At 36.0% G+C, this 20345-nt stretch overlaps 3 protein-coding genes across 7 annotated transcripts; 1 reads left to right on the forward strand and 2 right to left on the reverse strand.

Annotated features, from left to right (window-relative positions):
- Window positions 1-816: 816 nt before the first annotated feature.
- On the forward strand, window positions 817-5414 carry LOC105139251 (uncharacterized). The gene is made up of 4 exons (XM_011045625.1): window positions 817-831; window positions 990-1292; window positions 1409-3705; window positions 3805-5414. The coding sequence occupies exons 1-4, from the start codon at window positions 817-819 to the stop codon at window positions 5027-5029; spliced, it is 3840 nt and encodes a 1279-aa protein (XP_011043927.1). The 3' UTR covers window positions 5030-5414.
- A 2134-nt stretch (window positions 5415-7548) lies between these two features.
- LOC105139194 (ferric reduction oxidase 2-like) lies at window positions 7549-11080 on the reverse strand. 2 transcript variants are annotated; one of them, XM_011045556.1, is made up of 9 exons: window positions 10784-11080; window positions 10587-10689; window positions 9822-10007; window positions 9494-9728; window positions 9325-9398; window positions 9071-9264; window positions 8726-8966; window positions 7945-8645; window positions 7549-7827 (listed from the first exon to the last, which is right to left on the reverse strand). In XM_011045556.1, the coding sequence occupies exons 1-9, from the start codon at window positions 10962-10964 to the stop codon at window positions 7691-7693; spliced, it is 2052 nt and encodes a 683-aa protein (XP_011043858.1). In that variant the 5' UTR covers window positions 10965-11080; the 3' UTR covers window positions 7549-7690. The 2 variants fall into 2 exon arrangements, with proteins under 2 accessions (XP_011043858.1, XP_011043857.1); XM_011045555.1 differs by having other exon boundaries at window positions 9071-9398.
- A 4087-nt stretch (window positions 11081-15167) lies between these two features.
- LOC105139193 (ferric reduction oxidase 4-like) lies at window positions 15168-19079 on the reverse strand. 4 transcript variants are annotated; one of them, XM_011045551.1, is made up of 9 exons: window positions 18959-19079; window positions 18672-18886; window positions 18471-18573; window positions 18199-18384; window positions 17821-18055; window positions 16689-17016; window positions 16368-16605; window positions 15561-16270; window positions 15168-15442 (listed from the first exon to the last, which is right to left on the reverse strand). In XM_011045551.1, the coding sequence occupies exons 2-9, from the start codon at window positions 18820-18822 to the stop codon at window positions 15282-15284; spliced, it is 2112 nt and encodes a 703-aa protein (XP_011043853.1). In that variant the 5' UTR covers window positions 18823-18886; window positions 18959-19079; the 3' UTR covers window positions 15168-15281. The 4 variants fall into 4 exon arrangements, with proteins under 4 accessions (XP_011043853.1, XP_011043855.1, XP_011043852.1 ...); XM_011045553.1 differs by lacking the exon at window positions 18959-19079 and having other exon boundaries at window positions 17866-18055; window positions 18672-18922; XM_011045550.1 differs by lacking the exon at window positions 18959-19079 and having other exon boundaries at window positions 18672-18922.
- Between the last annotated feature and the right edge of the window lie 1266 nt (window positions 19080-20345).

The raw sequence follows: 20345 nt of genomic DNA on the forward strand, positions 1-20345 counted from the left end.
ATTTCTATGGCTTTTGTGTGTCGACGAGAAGAGAAGACGAAAAGCTTAGATCAGGAGGAGAAGTCAGATCCACTCCCTGCAGAGCAAGATTTTTGAAGTCAGGGTTTTCTTTGTTGCAGTGAGATTTGGAATCTGCTTTTTTTTTTCGGTGATGGGTTCTTCTGTTCCAGTTGATTTGTTGTATCGGATCTGTAATTTCCGAATACCCATTTGCTTACCATCTACTTGTTTTTGAGCAAATCCATCCATCGCAGGCAGTGAATACATGGGTTTTCTTCTCTGCTTATGATTGAGATTAGAAGATGACTTCCTTTTTAATTGATGTTCTGGATGATCTTTGGACCAGACACAATTAGTGTCTCTAGCAACTAGATTTGCTGTCTTGTTTTGTTGTTCAAACAACTATTTATTTGCAAGTTGGTGGGCTTAGGTTATAGAAAAAATACTGATGAACTCTATCTCTACTACGTCTCATGTTCTGTTAATGACATACAAAGAAGACCTGCAGCAAAGATATATAGAATCTGAGCCGAGGGGGTCTTTGCAGTCCTTCAATTATGTTTAACATAATCTCCTTGAAGATCTTGTTATCAGCGCTGAACTATATGACAATGTGCTGAAATAGCTGTTCTGATTCGTGTAGAATTCCATTTTGGTTGAGTTGCTGATGTTATTTCCCTTGTTTTGCAGGTAGGAACGGCAGCAGCACGTTAGAGGGTTAGATCTGAGGAAATTTCTTCTGTCAAGATTGGGGGAGTCAAAGTAAGTTCTGGGATTTTCAATGTTTTCACATTTGTATGAAGTTTTGATTGTTACATGGATGGTGTTAATGTAAGAAGAACTCTATTTATGAAAAAGAAGTGATTTGTCATTGTAAATTGATAATTATTTGTTATTTGTGGCTAGATTTTTACAGATTTGGTAAGGGTCTCTGTGGTAGATTCATATTAGTTTTTATTTAACTGACAGATTTGTATTTATTTTTTCAGACTAAATCCTGTACCACTCCTGTGGTCAGTAGAAAGCAAGGAGCAACAGCGTCCTGCAAGACTTTGAGTGGTGGGCCATCAGTTGATGGGCTAGGAATTATTGGATCTGGGAGCATGATGAGTGCAGTAGGTCTAGAACTTACTAATTTTATAAATCCTGATTTGACCTGGAAGACAGTTACAAAAGGCTCCCGGAGTGTCTCCAGGCGTAAACCAGTTGTGAGAAGCTTTACTGTTGAGACAAAGCTATCAGATGAGAGTGCCAGAAATGCGGATGATATGACAGTTTCAGATACCGAGAAGGTTAACATTACACTACTTTCTTCTTTGATATTTGATCTTGCATTTCATTGTTCTTGATCGTGATTAGCACCTCCATGCTATGTGAGGATTTTAACATTAGCTTGTCTCTGTTGCAGCATGGTGTGGCTGTTCTTGGACGTCGCTTCAGTGGGAAAAATGAGAAAATTGAGCATGTGCCCATTAAAAAAAGAAGATTCACAGCCCAGGGTCCTTCAAAACCTTCTCATACCACATCTCCACACTTTGAAGTGGTTCTACCCAATTCAAGTGGAAAACGACGACGTAGAGCAACTGATGTGACTGTTCCAACTATGCTCAGTCTGAAGACTTCAGAGTTTAATGATAAGTTTGATTACAGTGACGACTTCTCAGGTATTGAGATACTTGCTGCTGTTGCTTGCGACAACAGTATGATTAATGATGCTGCTTGTGTTGAAGAAAGTTCAGTAATGGAAGAATCAACACGAGAAGGAGGGAGCTCATCTTCCTCTGCAGTTCTGATCAAAGAAACTGCTGCATCCCCAAAAGATATGGCACATGAAGATAAAACAGAGGCTTTCTCTCTTCAAAACAATGAAGTTACAGCGTTGCCTTGTGTTGAAGAAAGTTCAATAATGGAAGAGTCAACACAAGGAGCAGGCTCATCTTCCTCTGCGGCTCCGATCAAAGAAACTGCTGCATCCCCAAAAGATATGGCACATGAAGATAAAACAGAGGCTTTCTCTCTTCAAAACAATGAAGTTACAGCGTTGCCTTGTGTTGAAGAAAGTTCAATAATGGAAGAGTCAACACAAGGAGGAGCGGGCTCATCTTCCTCTGCGGCTCCAATCAAAGAAACTGGTGCATCCCCAAAAGATATGGCACATGAAGATAAAACAGGGGCTTTATCTCTTCAAAATAATGAAGTTACAGTGTTGCATGCATCTGCTGCAACCGAGGAAGGCGGAACAGGAGAAGGATCTCTATTGTCACGGGATGAAATGTTGAATTTGGACTTGAATGTTGCCTGGGAGCAATCTTGTGATACTTTGAGCTTTGATCCAAGTGAAAATGATTTACAGATTTTCAAGGCTAAACCTGAAGCCTTAGAACAACACAATCCTCCTGATAGAGTGGTTTCATCTGATTTACATCGGGATAATACACCTGTTGATTTGATAGGCTTGTCTCTTGGTACTTGTGAATCAAATGGAGTGGAACATCCATCTGAAGCATGTTCTCTACATGATGGAAATGATGAAGAGCTCTTCCCATCTCCAACTGGTAATGCTCTGGAACCCTCCATTTGTGATGTTGCCATTGCAAAATCTTCCAGTCAGATTGTTGAGGGGGAAGAGTCCCTAGATCATCCACCATGCAATACACTTCCTAGCCTTACCCTCAAGCAGTGTTCAGAAATATGTTCATCAGATGACCAAATGGGAAAAGTTTTGCATACGGAATCCATGCAAGTTGAGTCGATTAACATTTCTTCACACCATCTACCAAACTTAGAGAGAGTTACTTGCGAGATTGACCTCTCAATTTCAAATGATAATGGAGAGAATTCTCAGAAGGCATCTTGTACACATGAAGATGGGAAGTCAATTCAAAATACGAGTAGCTTGGAAAACTTCCCACCAATAGGACCTGCTTGGCTTGGAATTGAAGCTGGAAGTTGCGAAGAAGAAGCAGGTGGCTGCCATTGTTTGCCTGATAGTGGAGATATTTATGCATCCAGTCCGTCTGCTGAGAAAGGCCAACCTGTAATGGAAGTGGATGCTAGAGGAGCCAATGAAGCTTCTGCCGCCAGTAAAGCTGAAGTTCATTCTCCGGTGCAAGCTGGGTCTGAGGAACTGATGCAGAAGTCTTCTGCAGATTCAACTGTTACTCCCGGAGATGCATGTGGAGCACATGGTAATGGTTTTACAAGTGTTTCAGCTAATGTCAATATGGAAGATCTTGAAGATAGTTTTGAATCAGATGTTTATCAAGCTGGTAAGGTCATAGCTGGCACTGAAAATGATTTAGAACTTCAGGCTGGTTATGATTCTCAGTTTGAGGATGGGGAGTTGAGGGAATCTGATTCACGCTTTTACTGGGATGAAAATGGAGAGGATGGGGAAGTCGAGCATGTTGACTATGGGTCTGAATGTGATGAAGAAAGATTTTGTGGCATGGATAATGAGAAAGAAATGAAAGTTGAGAGAGGTTCCAGTTCAGGATCTGATGATGCTAGTCGAAAAATTGAACATGGGATGGGGGATTGTCTGAGAGATGAATCAGTTAGTCCAAAGACAAGAACTTCTGATGTCACTACTGACAAGGATTTCCTGTCTGGGGTTGTTGGATCAAGGACATCTAATAGAGATTTCCTGTCAAGCATTGAGGAGTCCAGTTCCATGTTTAGGAAGGATCCTACACTTAGGAGCAGGTAAATTGTATATTCTTTATCAGTTCTCTCTCTTTTAATTTTTTTCTTTGTAAATTGCGATGCTTTAGTTGCTAATCTGTGCTTGTTCTCATATTTCAGAGCCGGGAATATCTGTAATTTATATCCTCGAGATGAAAGGGATGCAGGCTCCCATAAATTCATGGGAAGGGACAGGCCTGTTCTGCAAATGCGTGGCAGAAGTCCTGGAGGCCATCGCTTTGTCAACCATGCAACAGGCTACTGTGACTCAGAGCGGCGATATTTATCTAATTATCGTGGCAATTACACTTCTGGACATCCTAGAACAAGAGGTGGATTTGATAGACGCAGATATATAATATCTTCAGACCATACCGATTCTGAAGGAGTAGGTTTTGCCGGATCTGACAATCGTGCTCGCAGGCGATTTGTTAATCCTTCTTCCAATGGTGCATATGAACGGATTGTCAGGAGGAGATCACCTACCAGCAGAGATGATTCATACCGGGTGCATACAGGAGCATTGCCTGTGAGAGATGGTAGTCCAATCAGGAGTGGATTTAGAAGATTTCCACGAGAGGTTGCAAGGGGAGGCTTGAGAGAGGAATACCACAGGCCAATGCCAGAGGACAAGATTGAATATTCTAATCGTTTTGCACCACGGATGCTTAGGAGAGAAAGAAGCATTTCTCCCCTATGCAGAGGACAACCTCGCTATCCCTTCACTCATAAGAAATCTCGGTCAAGATCCAGAAGTCGCTCTCCATCTTCATATTTACCAAGGGTCAGAAATGAGGTTTCAAGACTTCGTAGTAGGTCTCCAGATTTTAGGACTGATGCTAGGATGGATAGAGTGAGGTTGCCATTTCAGAAGCGTATTCCAGCTGATTTTGAAGAGGGGTTTATCCCCACAAGAAGAAATCACTTTACACAGCATAACCCCAGATGGTTTGATGATCGAAATGGTGGTTTAGATAGTTTCCGGGGAAGAAAATCACCTGTGAATATGTTCCGTCCAAATCAACGATTTGATTCGGTGCGTACCATCCGGAGATTGGATTCAGAGGATCAGTTCAGACCGACAATGCGATCCAGAAAATTTAACGATATGGGGAGTGCTAGCAGGGGAGGTGAATTTGATGGTAGTGATGATGACAGGAGAAAGCATAACAGATATGATATGGCTCAGCGAGTTAGACAATATGATACGGACAGTCTGCGGCGGTTCCGGTTTAATGCAGAAGATTCATTGGTGGCTAATAATGATACTCCTAACTGTGATGAAGGAAATAGAATAACTGACAGAAGGCCTGGAGGGGCGCATAGGAGAGATGGTGAAGAGTAGTTTATTTGAGAGATCACCAGAAGAGTAGAGCCTTCGCCTTAGGTTAATCTGCTGATAGATAGTTCCTTTTCCCCCTTTTGTTTTTATCGTTCAAACATTTAAGTTTTGGGCAGGAAGCATCTCAATTCCATCGTTTTTTTCTTGCTGGTGGTGCTTGTGTGGTTTTCCTTGGCAAGATCTGCTTCTCTAGTCATTAATTTTTTCCCCTTCCATAGGAGTTAGATTTTGCATATCTTACATATCTTCTTTCCTTTCCATGATGTTTATTTTCCCACCTTTTACCTATCCATAAGCCAACTCTGGCTATTTGTAAGCTCGGTTTTGAGGTCATTAAGGGTACAATGATCAATGGAAAATCAAAGTGGTTTTTGGTTTTCCTTCGCTGGTTATCTATCTTTTTTATCTCTCTTGCCATGCCATTGGCGAACTTCTGCTACCGGTTATTGCATGTACACACAAGGCTAGTAGGAAAAGGAAGCTCAAATCCGTTCTTTTTTCTTGCTTTTAAAGGTTGGGGGGGTGGGGGGTGATAAGCTTTAGACAAGTCCACTGTTTCTCTCTAATGCCATAAGCTCTAGACAAGTCCACTGTTTCTCTCTAATGCCAGAGGGATACAACTGGATTAGAGGCGCACCTGTCGTGGAAAATGACAGGCCGCAGTGTTTGATTTTCTTGGTCTGATTCAAAAAACTTGAATTCAAAGTCATAGAAAGAGAACTTGCCTTTGAAAATCTGCATATGATACTCCTTGTGTTTTTCTTTTCCTTCCATTTATTCTTGTGTGTTTCTGGAGAGCCAAGTTGATGCTCATCATCTTTTTTCAAATTTGTGATCAACATCCAAGAAGCATAGACTTGCTGTAAAGATAAATACCAGTTATAAAACTTCAGGTCAGTGGGCGGCTTGGAGGTTGGTGGGTTCGTCTATTTTATTATTATTATTTTTTTATCACAGTTTTATAACTAATAATTTTCTAAAAACACGTGGGAGATGTTATTCACAATTGTTTTCATTATTTTTTAAATTAAAAAGCATGAATAATACAGGTTTGTTTATATATATACACACACACCCTTTGAGCAATGAAAAATATTAAAATTATTTTTTATAATTTTATATTTAATTAGTGTCTTAAATTTAATTTTTATAATGAATATAATGTAAAGATTTTGTTTTTGGTTAACAATAAAAATTTTCTATTGTAAATTTTAATTTAAATAAAATAAAATAAAATAAATATTTTATGATCACAAATATAAAATATTAAGAAGACTAATATAATTTGTATTATAATTTCTTAATAAAAAATAGTTGTAATTTTGATATAATTTTTATTTTTTTGTTGAAAAAATTCCTCTTGATTTTTAATAAATAAACACGCTTTTTCAAAACTTAATAAAAAATAAAAACAAAAAATAATTAGAAAACTAAATTTAAAAAGCAAAATGGTTTTCTGTCGTTTTTGCCTCAGCAGTTTCTGAGCTAAGCAGAGTCATGGTCTCATGCACATGCTCGATTCTCTTAAGAATTCAAAACGACATGAAAATTCTTGTTTGTTTTCTTTTCAATGCCCTTCACCTTGCTATTATTATATCTCAAATAAAGTTAGATTGTGAGATTCAATTTGAAAATGGAATGATAGTTATATTTTAATTTTAAATCTGATTTCTGAATTTAGAACAAGCTATAATAATAAAAACTTATGGTCTTATTATAAAACCCAACATGGCTAGTTAATTGTCGGCTTGGTTCAGGTTTAGTCAAACCATCTTCTTATAAAATTTAAATTATTTTGTATTTTTGTTAAAATTTAATATATTTTATATGTTTTGTATCGTTTTGATGTAATATTAAAAATAATTTTTTAAAAATAAAAAATATTATTAACATGTATTTCGACATGAAAAGTTATTGAAAAAGTAATCACAACTATACTGACAAACAAGCTCTAGAATCATGTATAAAATGAACCGGTCAAACTTAGTTAATTGGTAGGTCAATTTATAGTTAAATTGACTAGGTAAAAAATTGAGTGAGATTCAATTTGATTTTTTTTAAACAATTTTATTTCAATATATAGTTTTGTTTAAAAATTTTGAAAAAATATTATTTTAGATTAAAATTATGTTTGGAGGCTATGATTGAACTGATTTCTCATCAAATTTTGATTTTTTTTCCGTGATTTTAGATTGTTGTAATATAATAATATAAAAATTCAATTTTTAAATAATAAAATAAATATATTATTTTAATACATTTCAAAAACAAAAAATATTTTCAACAACTATCACTGACTGCCAAACATGCTATTACTCATTAACTGCGTAACCGTAACCAGAGTTTTGGTCGCGTCATAGCCGGAGTATTATAACCATGCTTGTACTCGTTGCTTTTATAAAACTAATGCAAGAATCAAAAACAAAAAATATTTTCAACAACTATCACTGCCAAACATACATGCTATTACTCATTAACTGCGTAACCGTAACCAGAGTTTTGGTCGCGTCATAGCCGGAGTATTATAACCATGCTTGTACTCGTTGCTTTTATAAAACTAATGCAAGTAGAGATGTTGGGGACTGCAATGAACACTCAAAGGACTTCTGGAATTTACAAATTTTTCGAACCAAACTGCTAGATTCTAACATGTCTTTTTCTAAATCACCAGCTGAAGCTGATAGACTCAAAATGAAGATTATCTGCTGAAGATGAACAAATTGCTGCCACTTCTTGCCTCATCTTCCTTGGCCCGCTAACATAAACTCCTACCTTTTCTTCCTTGTACTCTGATAATATTTCTGCAAGAATCAAGAATCCAAAAATTTATATCAAAAGGAAATGGGATTTACATATAAACAAGTCAGTAGTACGTAAGAAGTTTATAAATTCACTCGTGGGAGGAAAGGATTGCATACTTTTCAGATTTGGCCTTTGACCTAGATGCACTGTGGTGGCTTGGCGAAGAGATTGGTGAGGAAGGCTTTCCAGTTCTGTTTCGGACACCAATGAAGTGGGTGATGGTGCTGGTGTTGACATATCCGTGGTTCGAATCTGGCTTGATTCCTTCGCATTCTCTCCTTTGTTCCACAGAAAAGCTGCAGAGGCAGCTATTGTTATGGCTATACACACAAATAACATGTTGAAAGCTGAACTTGCTGGGACAGGATGCTTCATGTTGGTATTGTGGTCGATTGGGTAAATGTAAAATCGTGTGAGAAGGCCAATCAAGATAAGGAAGATGATGAAAGAAGATGAGATTATCGCGCCGAGCCACAGCCAGCTGTTAGGTCCTAAAACTGCAGAAACTGGTCTATCTGATTGATGAGGCCTGAACAATATTGTTCTGATAGAATTCTGGTTCTCTGTTTTTGACTGTGTCTCTCGGGTTATGTAGGCTTCAATTTGTAACAGTAACCGAGATAGGTCAAGAGTGGTGCCAGAAACTGGGAGAAGAAGGTCAAGCATGGTGAGATCGACATATTTCTTGAAAGCACATATGAGGTGAATCCTTGGAGTCTTGCTGCTTGTTGTGTTGCATTTAAAGATGATCTCGCGGATGATGGAGATGAAAGGAGTTATGCCGCTTCCACCACTCACCAGTACTAGCCTCTCATACCTGGGACAATTTCTCTATGTTAGTTTAGCTGCCACAAAAATTTAAATCTTGATAGACAGATTCTGCTAACACCTGTTTACCTCGTAAAATTGGTTGAAGGAGGTCCATAGGGTCCTTCGATGGCGACCTCAAGTCGGTTAGTAGAAGGGGAGGACAAAATCTGATACAACTTATGAGACCAGCTTCCTTCGCGTTTGATGACAATACTTAGCTTATCAGAATCCATATTGCTGTTGGAGGTAACAGTGAAGGGATGCCATTGTATCCTGGAAATGCTAGGCACATTTATAAACGCAATGCTTGTTGGTGCATAGCTCAACTCTGGCACAACAATGAACAGAAGAGTGTCAAAAACATATCTCGAGAGTGGAAAATTTGATTGCAAAACCTTTCAGTAACATCTAGTTACAAAATCTTGAGTTCACCTGAATTCTTGGAGAAGTTCAACTCTACTGTTTCGCAAGGTAAAATGCGTGCTGCGACAGAGCGAACTTTTTGCTGAGATTGTAAGGATCTCAAATATCGATCGATCAAGAAGAGGTAGAAACCAGGAAGAATGAGGCAAGATTCAGCAAAACCAACATGGAACACATAGAAGATAACAAACATAACGTAGAGATGATGACTATAGTAGAAGAGCTCGAAAATCTTTCGCCTTATCCGTCCGAAACTTGTTGCCCACATGACCAATCCAGCAAGCAAAGCTATTTCTCCAGCCACATTGGAAACCATGAACTTGTCCCATTTGAGCATCTGCCACATTCAGCACAGACATGGCCCAAAGCTTCAGTAGCTAGCTCTAAACCAACACACAGTGACTAAAGTTAGCAGATTCCATAGAACATTACCTGTGAAATTTGATGTGTATGGGACCAATAAGTGATGTAGCTTAGACCATGAGCTGTGAAGATGACCATAGTAATATTCCCTAGCCATATATGGTACTTGATGCTTGCCTCTGAGGTCAGGCCAACAAACTGCAAAATTGAAGACCCTCTAGTCACTGGAAAGAAGAGAAAGGCCAGGCAGGCGTTCCCTGCAAGCCCTAGACTCAAAGCTGCACCTCGCAACTTAACTTCCCACCTGCCAAAAATATCCATAAATCAATAACCCTTTAAACACCAATCAATCCTTTTGCTCTGACATTGGTTGAGAAGGAGGTAAGGCTAGGCTTACACTTGAAATTTTTCTTGAGCAGCTTCCAGGGCAGCAAATGCAAACATATTATGCGTATATGAATACATGGACCAAACCAGCAATGCAACAAACATGGCCAGAAATGTTAGCTCTGTCCAAGAAACAATCCCCAGTGGACCTTTCGTTATCACCGGCCGTTTCAACAAGATAATCCGAGAAATAAACCTGATATTTCAAGAAAAACATTGATTCATTGGTTAATAATTTATCTTCCTTAAACATTGATTGTTTATTAATATATACCATCATGCATCTTATATTAATGTCACACTTACTAATTTCTCCGTCATGCATGTATATATTTTCTCGAGAAAAGAACTTTGGAATCAATTAGCTAGGGACCTCATTTTGGTTTGAGAAGTTCATATTTCTAATGTTCATACTCATTATCTCCGGCAAGAAACCTATCATTGGACTACAATAGTGTGTTTGTTTGCCCAAAATCTGATTTTTTCTTGTTTAAAATTAATTTTAGTATTTTTGAATTATTTTGATGTAATGATCTTTCTTGTTTAAAATTAATTATAATATTTTTGAATTATTTTGATGTAATGATCTTAAAAATAAATTTAAAAAATAAAAAAATACTATTTTATTTTAAAATACAATCTTGACCACACTTATAAACAGACCCTACAAGGTCAGACAAGTTTTAACTGCTCCAAGGATACCTATTAGCCTTTCCCTTCGTATAAGCTTTTCTTCCACAATCAACAATACTCAAATTTTTATATCATTATTTACCTGGTGCTATGATCATGGTCATACTTCTTCTCCAGATGAAGGTACAAGGAGCCAATGGTAGCAATGAAGAGGATAGGAAATGCATAAATCAGTGTGGTTGTGCCTATATATCACAGAAACAGCAACAACACAACATGAGCATAAAATTCCTCTCTTTTTCTTACAATGAGAAAACTAAAAAACCTGAAAAAACATACCTTGTTCTCCAAGATAAGTGGAACTTGTTTTCTTCAGAACATCAGGCCACCAATGCAAGTAAAAGGTATTAGTAGACTTCATAGACCAAATCATCATGTATCCCAGAAAAACCACCATTGACAAAAAGGTCATCACCGCTGCAACCAGCTTCATTGCTGCACCAGAAGGTCCGGAACCCATCTCTTGCTCTCTATCTTGTAGCTCTACGTCTGGCCTTTATGAGTATATATAGTTAACTCCACCCTACCATATATATATATATATATATATATATCACACACAGAGAGAGAGAGAGAGAGAGAGGGAGAGAGAGAAAGACAGATTAAAGAACAGTAATTACTATATTTTATCTGAAATCTTTTTGATGTAAACTAACTAGCTACTAGTGAAAAGTCATTGTTCATGCATGTCTCAAGAGATATACAACCCAATGATCAAATTCAATTAATTTTCTTTATAAACAAAATACTTATTCATGTATTTTACCAAAGTAGTTCTTGCTCATATGAGTGTGATGGTCCAAATCATTCAATATCTATACATATATTTATATTTAAGTGACTTGTACAAGAAAATTATTTTGCTTTACGTATAGATACTGTAAAAGCTACATGGATGAAGGGGTTTTGCAAGACGAATTATGTGTCAATTATAGAATAAAAAAAGGGTGAAAAGTATTGGGATCCGTGACCAAAAAAGTTGACTTACCTGGGAGAAAAGGCAAGAGGTGCTCAAGTACGATCACTTTTGGCCACCATTGTTGTCTTGTTTTTTACAAAGCAGTGGTCATAAGCAAGACCAGCTGCTTGGCCTGCAATCATTTGTTTGTTTCATTTTCTTTTCTCACTTGACATATCCAAGATTTCGTCCGATTCTTTTTGCATTTAAGATTAAATCCCTTTTTTGGAAAGCATATATATTAAGAAATTAATTATAGAATTATTATATGTCCCTGATAATTAACGAGCTTTAATATACATTTTAGAAAAATATACGATTTGGATTTTTTTACCAAAAAATGATTATTCTGAGACAAACAAAAATATAAAACGAAAGTATTTGATTTGCGAAATATTGATTTTTCTTTTGGTTTTAGGAGTAAGTACGTAATTCTTTTACAGCTATATTAATTACGTACGCATCAACATTGACGAGTCCATGTTATAATCATACTGTTATATATTTCCATTAATTATTTGCAAATCTTCAAAGAAACTGTCGAATTTTTATTTATTTATCGAATGTTTAAAGAACTTGGTACAAAACAGCTAGACCTCCACCAACTTTTGCTACCCAACGATTTGGTATCTTAAAGACCTGGAATTAATTGTCAGTCTGCAAGATCCCAAGTTCACCTCTTGCTAAATATAAATAATTCCATGGAGCCATCGAGCTTGGATAAAGCTCATGAATTAATCCTGATTAAAATTCTTTGTCGAGAATGTGTTCATTCAAATTAAAAAAGATTTCGTATCTTAAATCATGCCTGCAACAAGGCGTCAACCTTAGGTATATATCTTCAGCTAATCATTCTCTTGAAGGCATTAAAAATTAATCAACATCCTCTAATTTTATCGATGCCAGCGCTTGCTCAATCCAATTTTATTTAATTTTGATTTGATTTAGGACCGTCTAAATGGTATCTCAAGCAAACAATGATATTATTATTTTCGAAGTAGGTTTTGGATTCATTGCATGTAACAATTAGTTATTCGTCCATGAAAAAAAAAATTATACTCTGTCGACATTATCAGTACTTAATTAGTTGCACCGTGCATGTCAAAGAAAAACAATTCCCTCCTGTTCAGATACGATGATGACAACATCGACTGTTTTCATGTCGGAGCGAAACCTTCTTGTAACACTTAAATTGTAATTACAAATACTTATTTAATAATATATATAATCATATTAGAAATAATAAAGATTTATTCAGAGTTTATTTTTTTTCCCTTCTCTTTCTTGTAATACCTATCTCTATCTCTCGAGTAATAAAAGCAGCAAGAACCATGAAGTAACAAAAAAATAACATGTTATAATGAAAACTAAACATATTTACCATGTCCAAGAAACAAGAAAAATAACATTTGAGAACATATTAATGCTAAGAAACCCTACTAACAAGTAAAAAATAAAAATTAGCAACAACATGATATAATTGATGACACAATTTTATTTCGTCGTTTCTCTTTAATTTTCCAAAAAAATAATAATTCATGGTACGGACCTTAATGGTTATATTAACATTAACCGCGATTTTCATGATATAATTAAGACGAACTTAATAGAAGATATATATAATAGTAATTATGGTGTCATTATTTTTAGAGACAAAAGAGGTGATTGTTAATATTTTATCAACCAATGTCAATATCTAGCGAAATTGGGAACTGCGTGCCTTTTCATATGTTCTTTTGAAAATTAGGAGAATTGACCATTAAGCTATTGATGATGATTCATTAGCAAAAACATCGATCTGTTCATACTGGCAATTTCCCCCAATTCTTTATGATAAATGATCTTGGGATCATTAAAGGTTAATTTGAATCTTAATTACTACTTGCAAGTAGTGGTTGATAAAGGGTTTACGTCATAATCTATAAATTTTAATGTGTTGTCGCTGAATTAGGATTTTTGTTCCTTTTTTGTTTTCAGAGAGAGATTTTGATCTCTAAATTTTAAAAAATATTTTATAAAACCTATTTTTGGTTGAGATTGATTTGATATTTATATATATTTGGTTAAAAATATTGTTAAGATTAAGGTTGAATAAAAAATAATTTAATGTGTTTGGTTTTAAAGGCTTTTGAAATTGAGATTATAAAATAATTTTAAAAAATATATATTAATATTGATGGTTTTTAATTTAAATATTATAGATTTAACTATTGTTATTACATCATGAAATAAACATTACTTTATAAAAACTATTTTTCATTGTTCTATTAAACTATCTACAATTTCATAACATATAAAATACATCTGATAAAAACTATAATTTTTTTGATTTTTTAAGCGCGTAACAACAACATTAGGTAAAATATAATCAGAAACAAAATTGAAATTGCGATCAAATTTTATAAATACTACGTCATCAAGCGATCTGTGTTTAATTTATGTAGTGTCATTGAATAATGTTAAACACTAATTTTCAAATAAAATATAATTAAAAAATAAAAGATAATTTTTATTTTTTTATTTTACTGGATCGGACTCAGTTCAATGCATATTGAGTTTTGGACCAAACCTGGTCCGGCTAGAACTAGTCCGATCTAAACAGTAGAGCTGGCTACACTGTTCATGTTAATTACATTGTTCACTGAACAGTGCAATTAACATGAACAGTGTGCATAAGCCATTAATCGCTTTTCTTTCCCCTGTGTTTCGAACGCAAAAACATCATGAGATCCATAAATAGTTAATTATGTTTTTTCTTTATCAAACATGTTGCATCTGCGTTTTAAACAAAACGCAGACGCAACCTCATTACCAAACAGCTTTTTATATATATATATATATATTAACCTAAAAATATAAATTATTAGATAAGATACTGAGATATAATTTATATTAGTTTTTAACTTATTTTTTTAAATAAAAATATTTTGGATTTAAAACTTGTATAAATTCACATTACATATTTAATTTTTATTAAATAAATAAGAATGGTAAGATTTGAACTCGTGATTATTTGATCATTAAAGCTATGATGTTATATTAAAAAATTAATTCAATATTAAGTGAGATTTTAAAATATAATTTATAATATATATGATTATTAAAATTTAAAAATAAAATTTTTATTTAATAAAGATAAAATTAGAGAGAGAGAGAGAGAACCTTCTACCTTTTCTTTTACTTAGTCGAATTAAAATTAGATCAAATCAGCCTATTTATTCTCAATTTAAGATGATGATTTTTTGACTAATCAAATGGCTAGATGAATGCCATGTGTGATGACATAAATGGACGGAGAATGCCGCCTCGCTTTGTTAAAAGTGAATTAGGGCTAATTTGATACAATCTAAAAAGTAGAGGGCTTGATTTGTTCAAGCTGGAAAAGTAAAAGGACCAGACACGAGCTAGGATCATGTCCAGCTTCAAATGGACTGGATACAATCTAATGCAAGCATGCGTACGCCTTTCCACATGATTACATTTTCTAAGTCCCTTGTACTTTAGTGCTCAGCTCCCCGTGAAGATGGTTTGTTTTACTACATACTTTTATCGGCTTCACTCCGAGCCTGTTTTACGAATTTTTTAAAATATTTTTGAATAAATTTGATGTAAAAATAAATTTTAAAAAATAAAAAAATATTAATTTAATATATTTTCAAATAAAAAACAATTTAAAAAACTAATATAAAGCCCACAAATAGAAACTTACAGCAAAATTATTGTACATAATCACAAAGAATTAAAGAGTCCTTGCTGTAGCTGTGGATGGTACTGACCAAACCCTACTTTTATTCTACTTAGAAGTATATATTACTAGCATCACCAGTTGAAGCTGATGGACTCAAAGTGCAAGTTATTTGCTATGCCAGATGAACAAATCTTGGCAACCTCGTGCCTCATTTTCCTTGGCCCGCAAGCCAGGACTCCAACATCCGAGGCTTTGCAATCGAACAAAATTCCTGCAATGCCAACAGGAAATGCTGAAAAATGAAAAAAGAAAAAAAAGATTGCAAGCTATTTAAGTGATCATACGAAGAAGATTGCAAGCTATTTAAGTGATCATACGAAGATGGAATTGTTTTAGTGGCATTTACTTACTCTTGAGATCAGGCCTTGCACGAAAATGCACCTTGGTAGCTTGAACAAGTGACCGATGAGGAAGGCTTTCGAGCTCTCTATCTGCGTTGTGAAACCATGAACCCGTTGATGGTGTTGGAGTTGGCACTTCCAGGTTCTGAATTTGCTTCGCTTCTGTGGCGTTCTCTTTCTTGCGGAAAAGAAAGACGGCACTAGAAGCTAAGAAAATACAGGTACAGAGCAAAAACATGTCCCAGAGTACAAAATAGGAAAAATGGTATATCTCCTCAGTGTTGTGGTCAATGGGGTAAATATAGTAACGAGTGACAATGCCTAGTATGAGAAGGAACATGATAAATGATGATGCAATTATTGCACCAAGCCATAGCCAATTGTTCTGGCCTAGACCGGCGCAAATCGGAGAGTCCAATTGATTTGGCTTAAACCAAATGGTATGGAGAAGCTTTTGGTTATCTGCAATAGGCTGCTCTTCCTCCCTGGTGATATAGGCTTCAATTTGCAGCTGCACTTGAGAAATTTTTGCGGGTGTGTCATTGATTGGGAGCAGAAGGTCTAGCATGGCAAGATCAGCTGAGTTCTTGAATGCACAAACAAGAAGGACACGAGGAACTTGATAGTTCGGTTTCGTGCTTTCGAACATGATCTCGCGGATTATGGAGATAAATGGAGTGATGCCACTACCTCCACTCACCAAAACCAGTAACTCATGCCTGTGGAAAGATAAACCAAACCTGTCGATGAGCACGATATCAGAAATCCATGTACAGTCTTCTAAACACAGGACTTCTTTCCAGCTAGTAAACTGACCTTAGAAAATGAGATGAATTAGGTCCATATGGTCCTTCTACAGAAACTTCAAGACGATCCACGGAAGAAGAAATTTCTTGGCAAAGCTTTTGGGACCAATTTCCCAGTCTTTTGACAGCTACGCTAAGCTTATCTTGATCCATATTGCAGCTTGAAGTTATAGTAAAAGGATGCCATTGTAGTTTCGAAATGCTAGGCACATTTAGGAATAATATGCTTGTTGGATTATAATACAGCCCTGAGGACAAGAATAGTAAATATTAATTTTATACTGATATATAATGTTTCGATTGCCGCATCCAGATCAAAATGTGTTCTAACCTGGACTCTTGGAGAAGGTCAATTCAACACTGCCACATGGTAAGAGACGTGCGGAGTCTAATCTAGCCCGTCGCTGTGACTGTAAGAATCTCATGTATCGGTCGATGACGAAGAGGAAGATCCCAGGCAAGACCATGCAGAAGTAGGCAGCACCAACATGCAATACATAGAAGACTATGTAGAGAATGTATAGCTGGTGGGTGTAGAAGAAAACCTCAAACATTTTACGCCGAATACGGTAAGAGCTAGTCACCCACATTGCTAATGCAAGTACAGCCGCAATCTCTCCGGCAACATTTGATACCCAGGTTTTGCTCCATTCCAGCATCTGAATGGTCCCACAAAAATTTTCAATGTGAAGAACACAACAAATTCAGGAAACACCATTGACATCACTAGACCCTCAGGCATTATAACATCAAAGCAAATAAGTTTAGTCAGCAACAACTCTTTGATTGGTCCACGTTGTTGCACGTCTTGGACACTGATAAGAAGTGTTGGGTTCGATTCCTTTTACAGAGGGAGAATGGAACCCAGCACTTTATGCCAAGAGGTGCTATGGCTAAACTCATGACGCTACCCCCTACATGCCTGACTTCTACGTGTGGCATTCTTTGATCCATGAGAGTCGAGAGATTCTTGAATTTATGAGCACTCAAACAATTTCTTTTTTTCTTTGCAAAACCGCTAAAGGACTAATGTCATCATAAAATAAAATGTAAACTCTCATGTACGTACCCCAGCAACGTGTATGCAACAACATGCCTTATGTCCTAATAAGCCTTTTTTTTCTTGTTTTCTTTTCATGTATTTTGATTTAATTGATGCTCACAGGTTGTAAAATTTCCTTCTCCCAATGCCACTTTTAACATGAAAAAGAAAGGAAAGCTTTGTGCAAAACGAATATGACCACCATCAGGTCCCGCACTTCTGTCCAACAAGAAAGACAACAAGATTCGTTTCCAAGAAAAAAGAGTTGATAAAGCTCTAATCACACAAAAAGTTGATAAGACTCGGATACCACACCTTTGATCTGATATTACAGGATAAAAAGTATAACCATACAAAAGCTAAGGGCCACAAGGTTGACCAGGAAGCCCAACTAAACGAGATTAGTAGTAATTTCAAGTACCTCAGCCATTTGATTAGTCATTGCCCAGTATATGACGAAACCTACAGTATGTGCAGCAAAAAGAATCATCGAAAGATGACCAAGCCAGATATGATACTTGATACTGGACTCAGAGGTAAGTCCAACAAGAGGCAGAATTGAAGATCCTCGAGTTACAGGAAAGAAGAGAAAAGCCCAGCATATGTTTCCAACATATCCAAGTCGCAACGATACACTGCGAAACTTTGCTTGCCACCTGCAATAATTGATGAAAAGAAACACCTCAGCGAAAGAATTTTGAAGAAGACTTTCTACATAATGAAAGAATGAGAGGTTTTCATGAAAAATTGATTCCAGCCAAGCGGGAATGAACAAAAAGATGAAAGGGATATGTCTTACACTTTCTCCCTTAGTTTATGTATGTGGAGATGACCAAAACTGACATACAAGTAGTTTCCAAGAGACCAGATCAAGAGTGCAATAAACATGGCTACAAAAGCAAGCTCCATTGCAGTAACAATTCCAAGAGGAGCCATCACGAGAGCCGGACGTCTTAAGAAGGACAAACGATTGCTTGCAACAATACTGCCAGTATAATGTACAGTAGTGTGGTAAACCTTTTGTATCAAAATAGTGGAAAGAACTGAAGTGGACTGGTAAGAAAAGAAAACCTTTTGGAGTATGAAATTCTCTGCTGCTGCTTAGCATGGAGATAAATGCATCCTAAGGCAGCAATGAACATCATCGGGAATGAAAGGAGCAGTAGATTTGTGCCTGTAGCAATGGTACAAAAATAATCAATGAGAAGAATGAAATGAAATGGAAAACAACAGAATGTTACCTGGATTGAGAATGGATAATCGAAAACCTACCTTGTCCTGAAAAATACGTTGAATTAAGCTTGCTGTTTAGCTTGGGAGTCCATGTATTTTTGTACAACTTCGTTGGCAACATAATCCAAACCACGAGCCATCCAAGAAACACCGCAAGGAAGATTAGCCTGAAGACTGTCATGCTGCTCATCTTCTTTGCCTTGTGCAGTTGTTATGGAAGGAGGCCCTTGCACACTAAGTTGCAAATTGTAACCCTGCAATTGCAAACTTTGTAAAAGTGCTATAAGTAAACAGCCTTTGAAAAGCATTTGTATACGACATAAGACCTGTCTTTTAGTCACCATCATTAGTGAAAGCACCAAGAAACAGCATGATTCATGCACATTTAAAACCCCATTTGTGGTAAATTACTTTCTGCAAGCAATGAGATTTGGCTCAATCTGGAAAGTCAAAAACACTTAAATATGAGAAAATGCCTCTTATAAGCTGGAAAACAGATAATAACTGCAGAGCGTGCTATAAATACATTTATAAATCCTTTTCATAAGCACCAAAAATGATGATTTATCCAGAATGACTTTTTATGCGCATATTTGCATACATTAAGATGCATAATTGTGTGCTGAACCAATTCAAGTCCCTTTCACTTGGTTACAGATTCTTTAGATATTAAGTACTTCTCAACACGAGGACACATCAGGAGCATATTAGAGTACAGATTTTCACATCTTACCAATCTGAAAGAAAAAGCTGAGGTCTGAAATGTCTCTTGCACGATTGATTTATGTGAATGTTATGCATCAATCTGGCATTCTGACCTCCTCAATCATTCTTCAATATATGTTCTTCTAGTTAGTGTCATTTATTTCAGCACAGTTCAGTTCAGAAACATGTAATACATAAGCTATAAAATATACAATGGTTACTGCTGGAAGTGCAGTTGACTTTCTATAGGCAATTCAAGTACAGTTGACCAGTGGCTGAATAGCAAGAGAGGGTGAGAATTTGAGAGCTTGCAATTCATGTAAGTCTGTTATTTACGATTGTGTTATCCCTGAGTTTTTCAAAACCACCATCTATTATCTCTCCCACCAATAATTGATATTAGAATCTCGTTCATAAAAAATTGAGGTATTTTTTAAATTCATTTGAATTTTTAAAGTTGTGAAAAACACATCCACAGCGTAGTATTCTTCATTATGAACAAAATGATGCAAACATCAGTCCAGTCAGAGCCTATGGTGATCCACAATTGCTGCCTAAAACTCATGCTCAGTAGCCCATGCCCCTAAAGGAAGAATACGAAAGACATACATGTACGCCATATTTGAGCCGAGGTGAGTCGCCCAAGCCGCACCATTTACCGAGCCTCCAAATCCATTTAACTGAGCCATCAAGCCATCTGTTGAAGAATTTTCTGGAATATTTCTGGTTCAACCTTAGTGAACTGATCGACATCCTAAATTAGTTTTTTGATTGATTCAACCTATTTGTGACTTGTTTTCAATTGAGTTGGATCAATTCTCTATAATTTTGATCATTTTGGATTTATCTATAGTATCTGTTATGTCAAATTCAACCCTTTAAAATGATATAGTAATTCAAAAAATAAAATGACTAAAAAAAATGCACAAACACTCATCTTGAAGCTGAACAAAGAAAATTATGATAATTAATATATCAGACTGAAGGCATTTATTGACTTGGGTGTAT

Source organism: Populus euphratica, unplaced genomic scaffold (assembly GCF_000495115.2).
Source record: "Populus euphratica unplaced genomic scaffold, PopEup_1.0 scaffold89.1, whole genome shotgun sequence".
In the NCBI taxonomy this organism is placed as follows: Eukaryota; Viridiplantae; Streptophyta; class Magnoliopsida; order Malpighiales; family Salicaceae; genus Populus; species Populus euphratica.

Bases quoted from the DNA above. Each gene is read 5' to 3' on its own strand.
- LOC105139251 (XM_011045625.1), top strand. The intron at 1,293-1,408 runs GTTAACATTACA...TCTCTGTTGCAG, and splicing joins CAGTTTCAGATACCGAGAAG to CATGGTGTGGCTGTTCTTGG. The intron at 3,706-3,804 runs GTAAATTGTATA...CTCATATTTCAG, and splicing joins GATCCTACACTTAGGAGCAG to AGCCGGGAATATCTGTAATT.
- LOC105139193 (XM_011045551.1), bottom strand. From the start codon at position 18,822: ATGAGCAGCATGACAGTCTTCAGGCTAATCTTCCTTGCGGTGTTTCTT. The intron at 17,017-17,820 runs GTACTTGAAATT...GGGACCATTCAG, and splicing joins TGACTAATCAAATGGCTGAG to ATGCTGGAATGGAGCAAAAC. The intron at 16,606-16,688 runs GTTAGAACACAT...TCTTGTCCTCAG, and splicing joins GACCTTCTCCAAGAGTCCAG to GGCTGTATTATAATCCAACA.
- LOC105139194 (XM_011045555.1), bottom strand. From the start codon at position 10,964: ATGGGTTCCGGACCTTCTGGTGCAGCAATGAAGCTGGTTGCAGCGGTG. The intron at 8,967-9,070 runs GTGAACTCAAGA...TTGTTGTGCCAG, and splicing joins GAACTTCTCCAAGAATTCAG to AGTTGAGCTATGCACCAACA. The intron at 8,646-8,725 runs GTAAACAGGTGT...AAATTGTCCCAG, and splicing joins CCTTCAACCAATTTTACGAG to GTATGAGAGGCTAGTACTGG.